The following is a 19,687-nucleotide window of genomic DNA, read 5'->3' as shown; positions in this document are numbered from 1 at the left end:
AGCAGGTCTTTAAGGATTCCCTAGTCAAATCTGCCGAGCAATCCATTCACTCGAAGGCATGGAGCCAAAGAACATATGAATTAAATCACAAACCCAAACCAGGTCTATCTGCCCAAATGCAAAACATCAGTAGCTTGTCAACTCCTTTTCTGTGAGCCCATAAGCATTCAACGTGCAAAATCCTCAAGGTGGAAAATTTTGGTTCACAGCACCACTTGAGTGCTATATTCATGCCTCTTGCAAGAGGAATGGTAGCCCATAAATGCTCTGTAGCGAATCAGTCTAGCAGAGGCAGCATCCAGGTATTTTATACAGCCGATGTATAATCCAGGGCCACTGCAAGAGCTTCACTCAAAAAAACTTGACCCCCCTCTTTCTTGTTACACCATAACACTCACTAGGCAGCCACACACCCAGCTCCTACAAAAAGAAAGTTGACTAATACGAGCATGCTCCCATCTGGCCAATGCCAGAGAAAGCTTCAAATTATTTCAAAGGCTCTGCTGCTTACCAGAGCTACTTCTTCACAGCTTTGCTATAGATAGAATGGTGCTGTTATGAGGGAAAAACAACTACAAATTGTTCGCAAGAATGATAGCTCTTGATACATTTATAACCGAGTACAGCTAAAATCAAAATCACCTGGTGCAATTTGTTGGATCCAATCACTTAGATTCTTTTTTGTCTGCACATTATGAACGAAAGCTAGCTCATACATGCTGCAAAGGTTGAGCACAAGGCTTTCATTAAGGGCAACAAGAGGAGCCTTATCTAGTATACTTTCTAATACTTTAGATGAACCAATAAGATCCCGGTTGTACATGTAGCACAATGCCTTGTTGTTGGCAGAGATAATATCTATGGGGTTGATTGAAAGAGCCAAATCAAACTCTTTGACAGCTTCACTGTATTGCTTAAGTACCACATGTTCAAGACCTCTATTTCGACAATCCAATCCTTTCAATGCAGATGATTGCCCTGAATTTTCCGCTTCAAACTTACCGATGATGTTCCTGGCTTCTGAGAAGGTGTAGCTAGCACCAGTTAAATCCCCCATTTGTAGCTGCACATACCCTAGCTTTGAAAGCAACCATGGATCTGATGGGTGCAATTTGAAGAGCTCCTTAAACCAAGTCAAAACAAGAAGAAAATCCTTTCGATTCAGGTGGTGACTTATGATACAATTGATGATGATTTCCTGCCTATGCTGCCACCGTTTCTGAAGATTTGCATCACTTCTAAAAATGCCCTCCACATTTCTGGTTGAACCTCCCAGGTCATGTAAGGCAGCACTCATTCCTGAGACAAAATGTCCAAAATCAGTATCCGATTCTGCCTGCACTGGCTCTACCTCATTTGTTGGCGACATAGAAGAAGCCTTTCCTGCATCATCTGCAACAGTAAAGACTAGCCATTGTAAATGAAGAGGGAAAGAAAGCAAATGTACACATCATTAAGAGGCATCAATCAATGTCCAAAATCAAAGTGTAGTGTAGTTTTGAAGTGTCTGCCTATTGCAAGTCATAGGAGTAATCTCTGTTCAGCTAGGCCTGCTGCTAAAAGAAACACTTATAACAGCCACAAAGGATGAGACAAGTTACTTGGACAGGATTGTTCATGCGTGGAAACCAATCATCCTCCAAAATCTATCCAAAGGACAAAGAAAACGGCGAAGGGAAAGTTGACGCAGCTAAAAACCTTGATGAGTTTCTTGAGCACTCCTCCGCATTTTAATATTTTATCCAATCCTGTTAGGGATTTATTGTCTATTTAAGAGCTTGTCAAGTGACACGATCCTTTCCATCATCAAATCCTTTCCTCCCTTGCCTCCATATCAGGGTTATGGGATGGACAGGGAGGCTGTCATTGGACAATGGATCCTCATTGGCATTATGGTTAGGTTACATGGCAGTTATGGTTTGAGAGGAAGGCAGACCATGATTGAGTTTGTGAGGTTCAATACACTTAAAAACATAAATTTAGAGAAATTCGTCAAAGTTGAGACATTCTGAAAATTCTACACAACTAGACAATCTTGTAATCAAGAGCAGATTAGGGAGCGAGGGCTGTTTTGTGGCTGTGCCCTGTCGTATGACAGGTAGCCATACCACACCCAACCTATTGAGTCATGTATGAGTAGGCTGGCTAGAGGTAGGCTGCAGGACCCCTGTTCCTAGGTCTTTATGGGGTAAAATAGGGTCTCTCTTCTTGCAAATTTGAGCCTGTTAGGGGATCAGATCCGGTGGTGCCTCCAATATCTCCCAGAAGCAGATTAGCGAGCGAGGGTTATTATGTGGCTGTGCCCGTCTGTATCTGAGGTAGACATATCTTTTCTCAGCGATGCACTCCACGGTATTGCCAACACAGTAGGCTGGTATGAGGCGTGACCCTTGTTCCTAGGGTTACCCGGGGTCAAAGTCACCAGTGTTTTTCAGTTTTGCTACTAAATGTGTGTCCCGGGTCACTTTTAGCGAGTTAACATATTTATTGGCATTTTTTGTCCATTTATCAAGATCGTGGGGTTTCTGAGTATGTAGGGCAATTCTAGCAATTCCCTATATAATGCGACCCCCCCGTACTTTTTGACATGTTGTCCAGTGCAGAGTCCCAACGTTTTGGACACACTCTCTCTCTAGCATTTTGGTGTGTGCAGCCTCTCTCTATCTGTCTCTAGCGTTTTCCATGACCATCTCTCTCTCTCTCTCTCTCTCTCTCTCTCTCTCTCTCTCTCTCTCTCTCTCTCTCTCTCTCTCTCTCTCTCTCTCTCGTTTTTGCATAGCGATCTCTCTTCCTCTCTCTAGCGCTCCCTCTCCTTCCTGTGTAGACACCATACACAAGCATGATTGCTTGCAGGTGGTTGTCGTGCCCGTACGGCGGGTGGTTCACGCTAGGAGCTTGTGTACGAGGAGATCTATCGCGAAAGATCCGAGATCCATTGGCTGTGTCACAAGATGGGCACCACGTGCCGATAGAAAAGAACAGACTGAACACACTTTTAGCACTCCAAGATCCGAGATCCATTGGCTGTGTCACAAGACGGGCACCAGGTGCCGATAGAAAAGAACAGACTGAACACACTTTTAGCACTCCAATAACAACTGAACTAAAAGAGAGAGAGAGAGAGAGAGAGCACACGCGACATGGAGTGGCGGAATTCCATCCCAGAGAGTTTTGGCCCCAAACCTTGGTGCCCCTTTCGGTATTTCTTTATATTACTTGAACTCAAAACAATGCCGGTACTCGCGCTCTGCATTTTCACCTAGAAGAGTGCCAGAGACTGATCCCTTCGCACATATTTAAAGGCTCTTGGCCTCAAAAGCATCTGGTCCAAAAGTTGCCAACGCAAAAGCACGAAATCCGTACAACTGCCACGTCAACAGTTTGTGACAGGTTGCCCGGTTCCGAGAGGAGGTTTGCTCGCCATTCTAGACGAAATCATCACCCGATTCACCCTTTTCCGTTGCACCTTTGACATGGTATCAGAGCCACGGCATGCTCTTGAATCGGCTGATGACTGATGCTGGCCTTCTTGGTGCCAAAATGCTGGTCTTGCTGATGCTTCTGTAGAGGCTCTGTCACTGCTCCTCTGCCTCACTCTGGTGCCCCTAGGACTGCATTTATACTTCTTTTAGCCATTTGCCCTACCTACTTTTAATAAATGTCATGTCAAAGTCACTTATTAAGTGACTGTTCATATGCCTATATGTTTAAGTGACTTAACTGTGCAAGTGAGGGTATGCAACTATGACCTAGCTGATCATGCACGTCCTTCTAGAGGCTCACAAAGTGTCAAGCTAGGTCATATGCTAGACTATGACTGACGCTAGACTGTTATAGAAGCTTGTCCACATAGCGCAAGTGAAGTGCGCACATAGCACATCGAAATGATGTAGATGGGATATCTGGGGAGCGTTTCGTTGTACCCTGGAAAACCTCCAAACGACGCGGACAGGATGTCTGGGGAGCGTTTGATTGTATGCTTGAAACCTCCAAGGGACGCTGGCTACAGTATGGGGAGCGTTTGGTTGTATCAGTCCTCTGAGCTCATAGCCTAAACCTTCTTAAGTTATTTGCACGGGCAGTGACGAGGTAGTCGTTGAGTAGCTTCATACCGTAGACACTTTGTCTCAGGGGAGTGCTTAGTGGCGCTGTTCGTTGTGTCTTGTATAACCGGCTTGTTTTTTTTTAAGTTCGAGTTCTGTTTGATCTTGTTTGGTGATCTTGTTTGGAATCTGTTTGAAATGGATGGTATCTGTTTTGAACTTGTCTTGGTGCCGATTTGAACTGTTTGACTCTGGTTTTAATATTGGTTTCAATGATTCATGATTTTACTCCCGGGTGGAGAAGTGAAAAAAATATTGTTTTGGTATTGTTTGAACCTCGAAACAACGCAGGCCAATGCCTGGAGACGTTCCGTTATATGCTAGAAAACCTCTGAACGACGCAGGCCGATGCTTGGGGAGCATTTGGTTGTATGCGGGAGGAGTATTAAGAAGTCTGAGCAATGGTTACTCTCGGCACCTCCAAATGACGCAGGCTGCAGTCTGGGGGGCGTTTGGTTGTAAAAGGCCTCTATATCTCCCAGCCCGGACCTTTTTAGGTTATGCGGGAGGAGTGATGAGGGAGTTGTTGAATATCTCCTGGCCCGGACCTTGTTAGGTTATGCGAGAGGAGTGATCATCGGCGACTTTATGTTTCTATGTCTTGTAACATGCATATGTAAGCATTTGTGTTGCATTGTGATGTGCCAATTACTGAATATTCCTAATTGGATGAGATTGCCTGGGTATGTAATTTTAGTGCATCAAGACACCCGTGGAAGATCAGAATGGTCTGGGTGTGATGGCTATTTTACTACGCCGGAATATCAAGAGTTCTGATCTGGACGAAAGGAGAAGCTAACTCCTTGATCAAAAGAGCCGAAAGGAGAAGCTAACTCTTTAACAAAAAGAGCAAACTGATTGTCCCTCGGAATGTCCCTCGGAATTTTTGAGCTAACCTGAGTTGTTTTGCAGATATGCTGTAATCACGGACGATTACTCTCTTTCAAGAAGCGGAGATGTCACAAATTGATGACGTGTCAAAGCCCTGAAGAAGGGAGCCAACTTGCAGACGTGGGCCGAGGGGCCTAAACTCCAAGTGAAGAGGCAGAGCAGCAGGAAATAAAGCAGGGCTCACACACACACAAGAACTTGCGAAGTAGGCTGATGACATGGCAAATTTCCAAAAATCACGCTGGTTGATGACGTGGCAGAACTGTACGGATTTCCGCTTTTCACGTTGGCGGTGCTGACGTGGCAAGACTGTACGGATTTTCGTATATTGTGCTGGCTGTCACAAAGTGATGACGTGGCGACCAACAGCAGAAACCCTAAAATTCCTACAAACCCTAATTTCTGCCAAAAACCCTAATTTCCAAAAATCGCGGAGGTGGAATTTTTTTTTTCTTTTTGAGCAACGCAAATCCCTGCTTTTTGGCTTTGCAAGGAAATTGGAAGAGAGATAAAGAGAGAATATGCTTTATTTTTACTCTCATTGAGAGAGAGAGAGAATCTGCTTTTGCTTTCAAGCTTTTGGGGCTCTGCTTTTGGGGCTCTGCTTTTGGGCATCCCTTGTAACATTTAAATATGCGGTGAGGGCCTCACTTCTCAGAGCATCTGGACGCAGAGTCTAAGAGTAAAACCCTAACCACTCTTTGTACTCTGACATTGATTTTAATACATAAAGAAATACCGAAAGGGGCACCAATCTTTGGGGCCAATATCTCTAGGCACGGAACTCCGCCAGGCCAATGAAAATCTATTGTGATCTGTGAATTGTTTTGAAGTGGTTATTTGGTGCCGTCGCGATTGATTCTTGACTTGGAGTGTCCAAGTCTATTACAGTGGTATCAAAGCACGGCCGATTTCTATTCTATGGGAAATCCGATCCCCAAAATTTTTTTCCGCGGCACCTATGGCTTCACGCAAAGAATCAGTCGACTCCCTCTGCATCTGGAGATGCGGGCAGGGATCACAACAAAGATTCCGGCAGAGAGTATGGCCCGCCTCGGCCTACTCAGGCGGAGCAAAGAGAGATGAAGCGTTGCCAGTTGATCGGCGATGCAACGAAGATGATGCTCAATTTTGCGAAGGACCCAAAATTTGCAAAATATATGAGCGAGACTTCTTTTCAGGAAGTGCATGAGCAGTGGCAAAAAACCACTACACCACCCCCGAAACCCACTCTCAAGAAACCTTCTGCTCACAAGAAATATTCAGAGAAGGAATTAGAAGAGGTGGTTGATGCACGGATCGCCCAGCTTTTTGACGCGCAAAAGAAAGCCAAAAAGCAGAAGAAAAGCACTGACTTCCCGGGATATTTGGGTCGTCAGTCGACTTTTGACAAGGCAAAGAAACAGAAGAAGCGTGTTCGATTTGAAGGAGTACCCAATTCTTTTTCTTCTTCTTCTTCTTCTGACAGTTCTTCTAGCTCTTCAGATTCATGCAAAGCCAGAAAAGGTAAAAAGCGAAGCAAGAAACAAAGCTTCGAAAAGGGCAAGAAAAAGGCAAAGAAGGCTAAATCTCGCCCAGATCCTTATAGTTCTAATGAGGACTCGTCTACAGACAGCTCAGATTCTGATGACGGAAACTTTTATGCGAACAAGAAGAATTTTTACAAAGCCAACCAGTATGACTTTCTCGAAGATAAAAGCAAGAAAGTCCGAGAGTTTAAGGAAGGTGGCCACTCGATCAAGTTTGATACTTTTTCAGGATACTCAGATGCTTCGAAGGCTTTGTCTTTTATACAGCAGTTTGACATCGCTTTCGCGGGAGGACGCTATTCAGAGCACTCCAAGATTCGGAGAGCTACCTCTTACTTTAAGGGAAATGCTCGTACTTGGTTGTCCAAGGTTCTTTTAAACAAGACTGCGCCAGTTAAATGGCTGAAATTTAAGAAGCTTTTTATTTCTTCTTGGTTGATGCAAGAATATGAACGAGATATACGAGCTGCTTGGAACCATCTTCGGATGACCAAGAAAGATACAATCAATGCTTACTGTGAAAGATTCTGGAGCTCTTTTCTACCCGCCTCTTCATTCAAGAAGATCTCGTTCAAAGAACAGATTGAGCGGTTTACCTTGGGTCTACCTACAGAGATCCGAGATCACTGCTTGGAACAGAAGTCAGCTTCATTCAGGAGTTGATGAGTCATGCGAAGCGGGGCTTTGCCATTCACTCTAGCAGTCTGACCTACCCCACACATGAGCCCATGACACAACAAGCCGAAGAGACTTCTGGGAATGAAAGTAGAAAGAAAAAGAGCAATCCAGAGAAAAAGGATGCAGGACCCAAGCTTACTCCTGAGGAGAGAACTCGCTTCATCAGAGAGGGGAAGTGCTTTGGATGCGGAGAACATGGACATATCTCCGCGAAGTGCCCTAAAAAAGCACAGAAAGAACAGAATGATAAAGACGACGACAAGCCTGAGAGTTCGAGAGCAGTTGAGGAACGTGGCAAAAGAGGCAGATAGAAAAGCAAAACTGGTACCACATGGCGTGGGACCTGCACCGAATCTAATCAATGAAAGTACAAACTTTGCCGCTTTTGGGGCAAAGTAAAGGATCCGGGAGCTCTTTTGAAGGAGCCAAGGCCGACTTCCTTTCACGGAGAATTAGAGGCTCGATTTGGAATTACGCCCGACAGACTGACGCCACAGGCGAAGGGTGTTCGATTGGCACCCGGATGGGATGTTGCCATTACACCGAGCATTGGCAAACTTCGTTTGCAATGACAGGGGTATTCAGGGCACGCGAGCGACGTTCTATTCAGGATCCCTTGGTATCACAAGAACTACGCCGTGGTTGACTACCAGGCCGAGAAAGCGACTTTGATAAATGAAGGGCTCAGAGAATTGTACTTGATGAACTTCAGTTTCTTTACTCATTCTTTTGGGAGAGAACTGAACGATGGATAAAGGTTGAATATGTTTTGACCTGATCAAAAGAACGCCAAGATTTTTCTCCACACTCATGCCGATTGCTTTTTAGAGGGCCTGAAGATCAAACCATTGACCTGATACCTGGAAGCACGTCACCGAACCGGCCACCTTACCGTGTGAGCCGAGTACAGATTGAAAAGATTATGAACCAAGTGAAAGACCTCTTGGAAAAGGGTCTTGTCCAGCCTAGTACTTCGCAGTACTGCTCTCCACTGTTGCTGGATTTGAAGAAAGACGGATCTTGGAGAATGTGCATCGATTATAGAGCTCTCAACAAAATCACCATCAAGAACAGATTTCCGATTCCTAGGATCGATGATATACTCGACAAGTTACAAGGATCCTCGTGCTTTAACAGGATTGATCTGAAGAGTGGATAACATCAGATCCGAATCGCGACGGGAGACGTCTACAAGACAGCCTTCCGGACTACTTTTTTGGATTATTTGAGTTTTTGGTGATGCCTTTTGGCTTAACCAATGCTCCTGCGACATTTAACCGGATGATGGACGGGATTTTTCGAGAGTACAAGCTATTTGTTAGCACTTTCTTTGATGATATCATTGTTTCTCCAAGAATGAGGCAGAACACAGAGATCATCTGCTTCAGAGACTTTTTGGCACACTGTCTCAACAGCAGGAGTGCAAGTGGATTCAGCCAAGATAGAGACTATACGTGATTGGCCCGATTTGAAGAATGTGTTCGTACTACAGGAAGTTCATTCGAAAGTTTGCAAAGGTTGCTTCCCCTTTGCATATCTTGATACAGAAAGGAGTCCCTTTTCTCGTGGGGATCCACAAAGGTGACTGCCTTTCAGACATTGAAAGAGAAATTGACTACAAGACTAGATTTGGCTTTGCCGGACTTGCAGAAGTCATTTGAAGTATTTTGTGATGCTTGTGGTCGTAGTCTGGGTGCAGTCTTGATGCAAGAAGGCCATGTCATTGCTTACGAGAGCCGATTGTTCTCTAGGCCGGAGATGACAGCACAGATTTATGAGAAAGAGCTTTTGGTGATTATCCATGCTCTTACTCAGTGGCGGCATTACATACTCGAAGCGGATTTTACTGTCTTTACAGACCATCAGAGTTTGCGCTACTTCTTGTCACAAAAGCAGCTTTCGAAAAAGCAGATGCGGTGGGCGAACATCTTGTCATAGTTTCACTTCCAGATTGTCCGCGTGCAGGGACAGAAGAATGTGGTGGCAGATGCTTTGTCTCGGAAGCCGTTGGTTCTGGCTATTTCCGCGATACATCATAGGAGCTTCGAGGATATGGTCGATCAGTATGCCACAGATACAGATTTTGCAAATATTTTCACACGGATACGGGATGGGGAGCCAGTAGAGCAGGATACTCTCTTCACGAAGGCTACTTGATGAGAAAAACCATGTTGTGCGTTACACAGCCGTTGAGGGAAAAGGTTATGACTGAATGCCACTGTCCACCTTTTTACGGGTCACCGCTGCATTGCTACCACCATGAAAGGGGTAGAGAGATACTTCTTTTGGCCGAGACTCAAAAAGGATGTGGAAGAGTTTGTGCGCATTATGCCAGAAGGTCAAGTTTGACAGGCATAAGGCACATGGATTGTTACACACCCCTGGGAAAGTATTGCAATGGATTTCATTTTTGATCTCCCGAGAACACAGAATGATCACGATGATTTTCCGATTACATGGCACGTTTGAGGCATGCGGTTGCAGTTCTCGCCATCGTTCCACTTGCAGACTGACAGGCAATCTGAGATTGCCAATTCAGTGGTTTTAGATTTATTGAAGTCTTGTATCTCGGATCAGAAGACTCAATGGGAAAAGAACTTACCTTTGGTGGAATTTCCCTACAATAACAAGATACACTCTTCGACGGGGAAGACGCCGATTGGTGAAAGTGCTGCGAAGGTTCCATCCTTCCTGAGCACGAAAGATTAGATATTTGAAGCGGACGAATATTCGCGAGATTTGGATACGGCTTTTGCCAAGGTTCGCGAGACTTTGCAAAAGTCTCAAGAACGACAGAAAAAGGCAGCGGATCGCCATCGTCGCGACTTGAAATTGAAGGAGGATGATTGGGTGCTCTTACGTTTTGAGAAGGCACGCCTAAGAAAGAAAAAAGGAAAGGAGAGGCTTTTTCCAAAGCTTAATATGCAATACTATGGACCTTTCCATATCACTGAAAAGATAAATAATGTCTCCTTCCGATTGAAACTACCAGATACTTGGAGGATCACAATGCATTGCATGTGAGTCTCTTGAAACCTGTTAAGGGTGATGTGCCTGATGATGGGGAGCCTGATGAGCAACCCGAAGTGGAAGAAAACGAGGAGACCCTTGTTCCGAACATATTTTGGCACATAGGGATACAAAGAAAGGTAAAGTCCGAAGGCGGTTCTTGGTTAAGTTCAAGAACTTTCCTGCATTTGATGCGAAGTGGATGGAGGAGGAGGACCTAGCAGATACTCCTCGGATTGTGAAACTTTACCTCGATGCTTTGGCTTAGCATAGTCTACTCCAAACGGAACCCGGAAATTCAGTTTGGCCGAAGGTCTAGTGCAGTGGGATGCACAAGAGGGGAGTTACTCCGCTCCTTTGTCAACAGATGCCTTGATTTTGATACTAAAGTCATTGATGTCTCTTTGAGCTTCAAGGATACTGAGAGCTGACAGTATTCTGCTGGATGACTTTATGAAATGGAATTCCTGATTATGATACTGATTTGTTCTTGACTTCTTTTAAGTGCAGGAACCGATAGACGAAATGACTGCAGTATTTTGGTCTAATTGATCTAGAATAGACATGGTTGCAATAGGGGTTAGTCAATCGGACATCAATGAGGTCCCGATTGGACCTAGATGCGATTGCTAGCTACATTGCCGATAAATCATGCTCTAAGATCCGAATGAATGTTGAATGTCATGTGATGTCTGGTGATGTCGTGAGATGTGACTGTCGATTTGGTACATGTATGTTCCTAGTACGTAGGTACTAACAGTCAGTGTTTGCTAAGACGGTTTATGGCTTTTATCGGTTTTGCAGGCGTAATCGCGGTCGATTACAATGCTTTCAAGAGGGGGGTATGTCACAAAGTGATGACGTGGCTACCAACAACAGAAACCCTAATTTCTGCCAAAAACCCTAAAATTCCTGCAAACCCTAATTTCTGAAAATCGCGGAGGTGGGATATTTTTTTTTTGGAAAAGAGATAAAGAGAGAATATGCTTTATTTTTACTCTCATTGAGAGAGAGAGAATCTACTTTTGCTTTCAAGCTTTTGGGGCTCTGCTTTTGGGCATCCCTTGTAACATTTAAATATGTAGTGAGGGCCTCACTTCTCAGAGCATCTGGACGCAGAGTCTGAGAGTGAAACCCTAACCGCTCTTTGTACTCTGACATTGATTTTAATACATAAAGAAATACCGAAAGGGGCGCCAGTCTTTGGGGCCAATATTCCTAGGCACGAAACTCTGTCGGGCCAATGAAAATCTATTGTGATCTGTGAATCGTTTTGAAGTGGTTATTTGGTGCTGTCGCAATTGATTCTTGACGTCCAAGTCTCTTACACTGACAGCTTTTTGGATTTGCTTTTGGACCAGATACTTTTGAGTTTGAAGGCTTTTCACTGTAATTGCTTTTTAGGCCAAGGGCCTTTAAATATGAGGTTAGGGCTCATTCTCTAGCATGCTTCCTGGAGAAGGTGCAAAGTCTGGAGTACCGGCTTGTACTGTGTTGATGCAATATAAAGAAATACCGAAAGGGGCGCCAAGGTTTGGGGCCAATACTCTCTGGGGTGGAATTCCGCCACTCCGTGTCGTGTGTCGTCTCTCTCTTTCAGTTCAGTTGTTATTGAAGTGCTAAAAGTCTGTTCAGTCTGTCCTTCTCTATTGGCACGTGGTGCCCGTCTTGCGACAAGAAGCAATCTCAGCATAATTTCAGATGAACCTCCTGTAGTAGGAACTAAGCCTAGAAAGCTTCGAATGTCATGTATGGACTTCAAGTCTGGCCATGACCTAATTGCTTCCACTTTGGCAGGATCCATGTGTACCCCATCCTTGGAACAATGTGCCCAAGGAAGTGAATCTCTTCCAAAAAGAATTCACTCTTCTTCGCATTAATGAGTAGCCTGTTCTTGCGTAGCTCATTGAAAACTGCGGTCAAGTGATCCCTATGCTCCTCTTCAGACTAGACAATCATGTCATCAAAGAAGGTGCCCATAAAGTTTCTATGTTGTCTAAAAATTTTGTCCATCATTCTATTAAACGTGGCAGGAGCATTTGTGAGACCAAATGGCATGACAAGAAACTCATAGAGACCAAATGTTGTCCTGAACACAATCTTATGGACATCTTCTGGCCTCATGCATATCTGATGGTAGCCACTCTTTCGGTCTATCCTTGTAAATAATGACGCTCCCTCAAGCCGATCAAGAATGTCATCTATCCTCCGTATGGGGAACCTGTTGTCACGTGACACATCCCAACCCTATGTGTCCGTGGACAAGCTACAGCATAACAGGGTTCAATCAGTCCGGTCAGTCTAGATTAGAAGTGATCTGGCACTTTTGTGAGTCTATCCGTAGCCCGTGCATGCCCAATCACTGAGTGTAGATGCATATCCTCTGGTTGCACACAGCATGATCATCAGTATTCCCTTCAGAATCCATCAGATTCAGTCAGGAGAATTTTCTAGTGCATTTAGCCTATTTTTCCTATTTTTGGTATTTTCACTTATTAGGTAGGGCAATTTTGCTAAGTTAATATATAAGCAAACCCAAGTTAGCACTTTCTGGCAGAAGAGGCTGCAGGAGCACATGCTCAACAGGCACCTTCTTAGCAGAACCCCAGCAGGAACCATTGGCGTTTTTGGTTTCCCCCACCTTCGCCACACATCAGTCCCAGCGTTTTCCCTTGCATGATCGCCATCCTCTCCAGTCCCCTAGCGTTTGCAGATTTCCCTTGTCACAAAACGGGAGCATACGCGAGCACTTAGAAAATCTGAAAATTATAATTCTTTGAAAACATGAGAGAAGGGAGAAGATCGACACAGTATTGGGGACCAGAAGATGGGCTGGTCCCCCCCCCCCGTTAAGAGTATTCTTTTATTCAGGGAGAATTCTTATACAAGCACGAGAACCCGAGGAAACCCCTCCGTTCTGTAGTCTTAGACCCGAAGGTTGTGCTTTTCCGTAAAGGGCTTGGACACAAGGCCGTTCCTTCCCGTGAGGGACTTAGGCGCAAAGCCGTACTTTCCCGTGAGGGTCTTAGGCGTGAAGCCGTACTTCCCGTGAAGGGCCTTCCCGTGAGACGGGAGATTCCTGCAAAACAAACCACACAAAGCAGCAATTCTCAATGCGTATCAACACCTTATACCTGTCGCTCCTTGCTCGGAGAATCAACCTCCGTACTCAGTCGTCACGCGAGCACTTGCAAATTCCGTCGCCAGTCTCTACTCCAGAATCCCAGCGCTTGCACTTCCTGCTGCTTTCGGCTCCTCCAAACTGAAACACTGGCTACCCTTTTATAGGGTCTGACACCCGGCAAGAATAGGGGTCCAAAAGCAGAGCTTGGTGCTCCTAGAGAGAGGAGAGAGAAAATCGCGTTTTCTAGAGAGAGGAGAGAGAGAAAATCGCAATTCAACCCCCCCTGCGTTGGTTTTAGCGTTGGCTTTTTCTATAAGAGCCTTGCCTGCTTTATTTTATTAATAACGGGGCCGGTCACTTAAAAGTGACCGATCACTTTATAAAATAAAGTGTGAACCTGTTCAAACTTTAAAAACTCACTCAGTTAGTGAAAACAATGCTACACGGACACATTCCAGGCGTCCCCGGGTGCAGGACACACCACAGATGCAATGCAGACACAGACTCCTCGCGGGAAAACATCTGTCCTCCCGTGACTGTTCCTGCTTTTCGTAAAAAGCTTCATTGAACCCATCTTTATTCTTGTGCTTGCGTTCTTACGCGTATTTTCTTACTCAGTTCGGATTTCCTTCTTAGCCTACGGGATGTCCCCTTACTGATGCACCCGTCACCCATCATGTGACGCATCGGCGGCACTCGTAACCCCGGCCCTTTCCACCGAACTTACGGAAACTCCTTCGCGATGTTTACCGTCACCCATCAAATGACACATCAGAGTTGTCCGTTCCTGATGGCAATTCCTATAGCTACAATCTTTTTAACAGTTCTTAGTGCACATAATAAAATATCCTAAAAAAGAGATTTAATCATTAAAAATAAGAAAATAGTCCAATTAGCAACATCCCCCCAATCGCCAGCAGAAGTCCCAGGTTTGGCCTAGCATTTTACTAACGCTACACATCAGCCTCAGCGTTTTTGGTTTTCAGCCTTAGCGACAGCAGAACAGCAGCGGTTTCAGCCTTCTTGGACAGCAGACCATTCAGCCCTAGTTGGTTGCAGAATACCCCCATTTCCAGCCATAAAAACGCAGCCAAAACAGTCATTTTCAGCCACCGAAACAGTCCCGAAATTCAGCAGTTAGAAGACCACAGGTTTCAGCCCTAAAGTCGCTGTCGTCATCACCGTCGTCGTCATCGGCATAGTCCCAAGTTGCATCAGTCCATTGCATCCGCATTGTACCACTTTGTGCAATCATAAGTAGACCACTCTCACCGACGAGAGTGGGGCCTTCGGAGGAGGGTTTTACAACGTCTCTGGTGTCGTATCTCTCTTCTCTCTCTATCTCTCAGTCTCATACACTTGCACGCACATTGTCCATTCACTTTGTTTGTGATCATAGCATTCTCTCACAAAGAACGGAAGGCTCTCCCTTGCATAAGAACTAAAAGGAACCTTGAGCACAATTCGGAGCACTCATCTTGAGCAAAGCGCAAACAATCATTCCGCTGCACCTAACATTGGTATTAGAGCTTTGGCAGTGTTCTGTATCACTCAAGGAAAGAACCACAAGAACCACAAGAATTTATTTATTTTTTCTTGTTGAGGTCGCACGAACCCAAGTTCTCTTGGGCGTGTCGATTCCTAATCGTGTTTTGATGAAGAGTGACGGGAATCCCAAGAAAGAAGGGCTTGTCCAGCCTCCCCTTGTGTCTCTTTTCACTCATTGAGAGCGGACCGTGCACTTAGCGGCCGACCAATCGACGTGAGGTGGGAAAAAACAACCTTGGTGTGAGCGTAAGGCCGCCAAGGGGTGCGCCCGCGGCAAAGAGTAGAACTCGAGTGAAGAGAAGATCCTTCTCCAACGCGATTTGCAAGCGAAAGAAAACCTCAAGATCCTCAAGAACCCAAGAACCCAAGACCCTCAACAACCCAAGTTCCTCGTGAACTTACGAACCAAAGATCATAGTGCATGGTCGTCACCCGAAGCGGAATGGATATTTCGCATACAAGTGATGAGCATGAGAGAGGCGGCGAAGATTTTTCCCCACCAGGAGACTTTTCGACCCTCCCCCTTCGCAATCTACGCCACGAGTTATGCTAACTCCAATGGAGATGATGGTCAAGTCGATGTTGGACATGATGGCACAACAACAAGAAACGAATCGGGTTGCATTGGCACAACTCGCAAGCAAAGCAGAACAACAAGAAGCTAAGGACCGTGAGCGCGACGAAAGAATTGCAAGACTTACCACAAAACAAGCAGCTAAGGACCGTGAGCAAGCAGCTGAGGACCGCGAGCGCGACGAAAGAAACGCAAGATTTGCCGCACAACAAGAAGAAAATCGCATTGCTTTAGAACGCGAACGCAACGCACGAAAAGAAAGAAAAGAACTAAGAAAGGAGGAAGCGGCAGCACGAAGCGCGGCCTTGGAGATCGAGCGAGAGGCTCAAAGAGAACTACGAACTCAAGAGTTGGTTCGACAGGTACTTGCCTCGAAGACCGAACCACCCAAAGATCCTGGGAGTTCATCAAGTGGCACAAGCCACGAGCGGATTCCAACCATCCAATCACAGAGAAGTTGACCTTCAGTAAGTATGATGGTAAGATGGATGCTACGGTTATTCATTCTTGGTTGCATCAATTTAATGCTTATTTTGCGACAACTAAGAAGACAGGAAATAGCAAAGTTTTGATGACAGCTATGTACCTTGCCGGTGATGCCATCAATTGGTACCACGCATGGCAAGAGGCACAGCTAGCCGCGCACCTTGAGGAAGCCGATGGATTCACGCCCCTTTCCTTCAATTGGGCTGATTTCCAAGACAAGCTCAAGGCGCGGTTTATGCCACCTCAGTACCTCACACAATTGAAGGATGACTGGCGCTCTCTTAAGCAAAATGGTATGCCGGTTATATCTTTTTCTAATCGTGTTTTGCAGCTAGGCACTCAATTACGAAAATCGGATGATGAGCGCAAAGAGGCTTTTCTCTTTGAATTAGACGAGTATATCAAGTACGATGTCGAGGTACTCGATCCAATCGATCTCAACAAGGCGGTAGCGATTGCTCTCGCACAGGAGATTGAGCACAACCAGGGAAAGCCTAAGGAGAACAAGACTTCCACAAGTACCTCGCAGACTTCTCAGAACCCTCAGAACGGTAAGAATGGTAAGAATGATAAGTCTTCTAACCAATCTTCCAACAGTCTCTCAGCAAAGAATTCTTCCAATGAATCTAAGGGTAAGGCTAACACAATTGCTAAACCTAAGCTTACTCCATATGAAAAGGTAACACAAGGAATTGTAGGAGGATACATCACGTCAGAAGAGCAAAACACTTATTCTAGGGAAGGTAGTTGTTTTCATTGTCACATTAAGGGTCACATAAAAAGAACATGTCCTAAGCTTGAATCGAATGAATCTAAAGAACCCACGGCACCCACTTCCTCTGTCAATGCAATGAATGATAACACGAGTATGTCCCAAAGTTCTCAGGACCCTCTCATTGATGATTCTCTCATTAAATGTTATGGTCGTACGTCGGGGCACCGTTTTGTCATATTGTTTGACCCAGGTAGTATGCATGATGTGATCAGTTGCTCTCTTGTTGAGAGAGCCCGCCTCGAAGTTAGTCCGAGATCTCCTATCGAGGTCTCTGGCTTTCATCCCGATATGGACGCTCTCATCACGGAGGAGTGCCTTGATGTGTTGTTTGCAATTCAACAGACTGCCTTCACTAGAAGATTTGTTGTTTCTCCTCTCTCAGGATGTGATATGATTTTGGGCATTCGATGGTTTCGTGATAATGACGCTCTCATGGATTTTAAGACTAACACTATAACTCTCAATGCCACAAGTGATTCTCCTATTGTCATTCATGGAGAGGACATTGCTCATTCTCCATCTCTCATTGCTAATATGCAGGACAAGATTGAAAGGATTCAGGAGAAGGAGACTCTCTCAGTCTTTTTTTCTCCACAGCATGACACAGAATTTGCATGATTATGAGAAGCATGAAGATTTGAATGATAATGATTTACATGATGATTTGCATGATCAAGATGTGATTTCTCACAAGCATGATGAGTTGCATGAAGAAGATGTGATTGTTCACCAGGATGAGGTGTTAGTGAATGCTTTTTCTAGCAAAGCTAACCTCGTTGTAGATTCGATCAATCACGAAGAACCGATCTTGGCTCTCGAGCCTAGGTCCAAAGAACCCTCAGAGGAAGTATTATGTGTTCGCATGATTGATACGCACGCATTGTTCGAGTGTTTCATTCGTGATCATTTCCTGTATTTTAGTCAACATTGTTATGTGATCCCTTTTCCTAGGCATGACATTGTATGTTGAACACGTTTCTCTCATGGATGAGCACGAATGTATGCGGAAAGTATGTATGTAAGGAAGTCACATTCCATGTCTCTTCCTTGGAATGACACAGTTTCTAAACGAGCACATGAAAGTATGAGCACCAAGCATAGGCATTTCCGTTGTGAATTGCCACAGTTGATTGCTCTAGATCATAAGAGAAAGATTCGATCGCACCAAGCATGGGCATTTCCGTTGTGAATTGCCACAGTTGATTGCTCTAGATCATAGGAGAAAGATTTGATCTCATTGTTTGCGTGTATGTGGTGAACGGTTTAGCACTCCGTTTCTTTGTTCATCCACATTGCATGCACAGTCTTTTGAGGAAGACAAGATTTTTTCCACTCACTTTACATGGAATAGTATGTTCATGGTTTTGTGTTGGAAATGGTTTCAAGAATTTTCAGCCATGGAGATTCTTGAAGACGAAAGAAGCAGGTCTCTAGACGAAGTTGAAGCAAGGAAGGAGCCACAAAAGACTTTGTGTCGCTTTCGGCGCGGCCTGTTAGGGAATAAAGGCCTAAGTGCCTTGTACTTATTAACTTATAAGTTAAAAGACTTATAAGTGAGGGGGCCCAAGTGTGAATGGCCCCCTAGTCACTTACTCATATACTCAAAGGTCAAGCCCAAAATGACTATTGTGACTTTTCCCAAACTTCTACGAGTTCTCTCTCTCTCTCACGTATTTTTTCTCTGCGTGTGCTTCTTCTGCGCCACTCTCCTCTTCTCCTTCACTCTCATTGCATAGAGTAGCAAGTGGGCTCTCTCTCCTGCTACCCCACACATGGTATCAGAGCTTTAGGGTTTCCAAGAGAGCCATTTTCGCAACACAGATCAGAATTCTGTTCTTGCTCACTGCGGGAAGGATATTCAACCGTTTTCGATCAACTCTGTCGCGAAGGGATCCTCTCACCGTGTAGAATCGACCTCCGGTGACAGTTTCCCCAAAATTAGGGTTTCAAAAACTGACGAACAGCAGCCTATTTCTGCTGAAATTGACCAATTTCGGGGTCAATTTGATGCAATTTCAGTAGGGCAAGTCTCACAGGTCAATCTTACAGGTGTTTCCACCAACGAGGTTCTGAAAATTCGGCAAAACAGGTGTTTACAGGTGTGTTTTTTGCCCTAAAACAGGGAATTTCAGCAAGCAAATGATGTATACACCTTGTGGAAACCCTTGGTAAGGGTTTGGCAGTGAATGTACGCCGTTTTTGGGGTGATTTCGCGTGAAATTTGCTCGCTGTTTTTCTGTAACAGCAAGCTGTTTTTGCCCGATTGCGCACATTTGGGCGTGTTTAGGTCGGCAAAACAGGGTTTCAGTGCTTGCAATCACTCAGAATGGCTTCTAGCAATGAAAGTGGCAATTTGTTGCACATTCGCAAGCTTGAAGGGGCCCATAACTTTGCTATATGGAAGAAGCAATGTTATAATGTGATGTTGCAGAAGAAACAGGCGAAACCTATTAAGTTACAGGGTGTGAAACCGGATGATATGGAGGTTGAAGAATGGGAAGAAGTGGACGAGTTGACTCGCTCCACGATCATGCTTTCGGTGTCTGACAATTTACTCTTCAATGTAGAGAATGAGCAGACAGCATGGGGCATGTGGAAGCGTTTAGACGAGTTGTATGCACAGCAGAGTGCTGCCAGTAAAGTGTATTGGCTTAAGAAGCTTATGGATCTCCGCATGAAGGAGGGCACGCACATGTCAGTGCACCTCAATGAATTCAATTCTATTTTCAGCCAACTGACAGAGCTGAAATTCACGATTGATGAGGAGTTCAAAGCTACTTTTCTGCTATGCACATTGCCCGAGAGTTGGGATGTATTCCGGACAGCTCTTAGTAACTCAAGTGCGTCACTTAAGTATGCAGATGTAGAGAGTTCTCTCTTGATGGAAGAGATGAACAGGAAGAACACCACAGGTGGGTCTTCTAATGCATTGCACTTGAGAGGCAGGTCTCAACAGAGGGAGAAATCTGA

At 44.9% G+C, this 19,687-nt stretch overlaps 1 protein-coding gene across 1 annotated transcript in view; it reads right to left on the bottom strand.

The window, feature by feature from the left end:
* Positions 1–540: 540 nt before the first annotated feature.
* Positions 541–19,687, bottom strand: part of LOC147453712 (Tetratricopeptide repeat (TPR)-like superfamily protein) — a 46,208-nt gene continuing 27,061 nt past the window's right edge. Inside the window, exon 2 of the mRNA XM_086515815.1 lies at positions 541–1,392. Coding sequence (XP_086371941.1) covers positions 611–1,392 — 782 coding nt within the window. The 3' untranslated portion in view covers positions 541–610. The remainder of the gene's footprint in view (positions 1,393–19,687) is intronic.

Source organism: Adiantum capillus-veneris, chromosome 7 (genome assembly GCF_014529385.1).
Source record: "Adiantum capillus-veneris isolate H3 chromosome 7, ASM1452938v2, whole genome shotgun sequence".
NCBI classification, from domain to species: Eukaryota; Viridiplantae; Streptophyta; class Polypodiopsida; order Polypodiales; family Pteridaceae; genus Adiantum; species Adiantum capillus-veneris.
The sequence above is the reverse complement of the archived record's forward strand: the minus strand, read 5'-3'. Positions and strand labels throughout refer to the sequence as shown.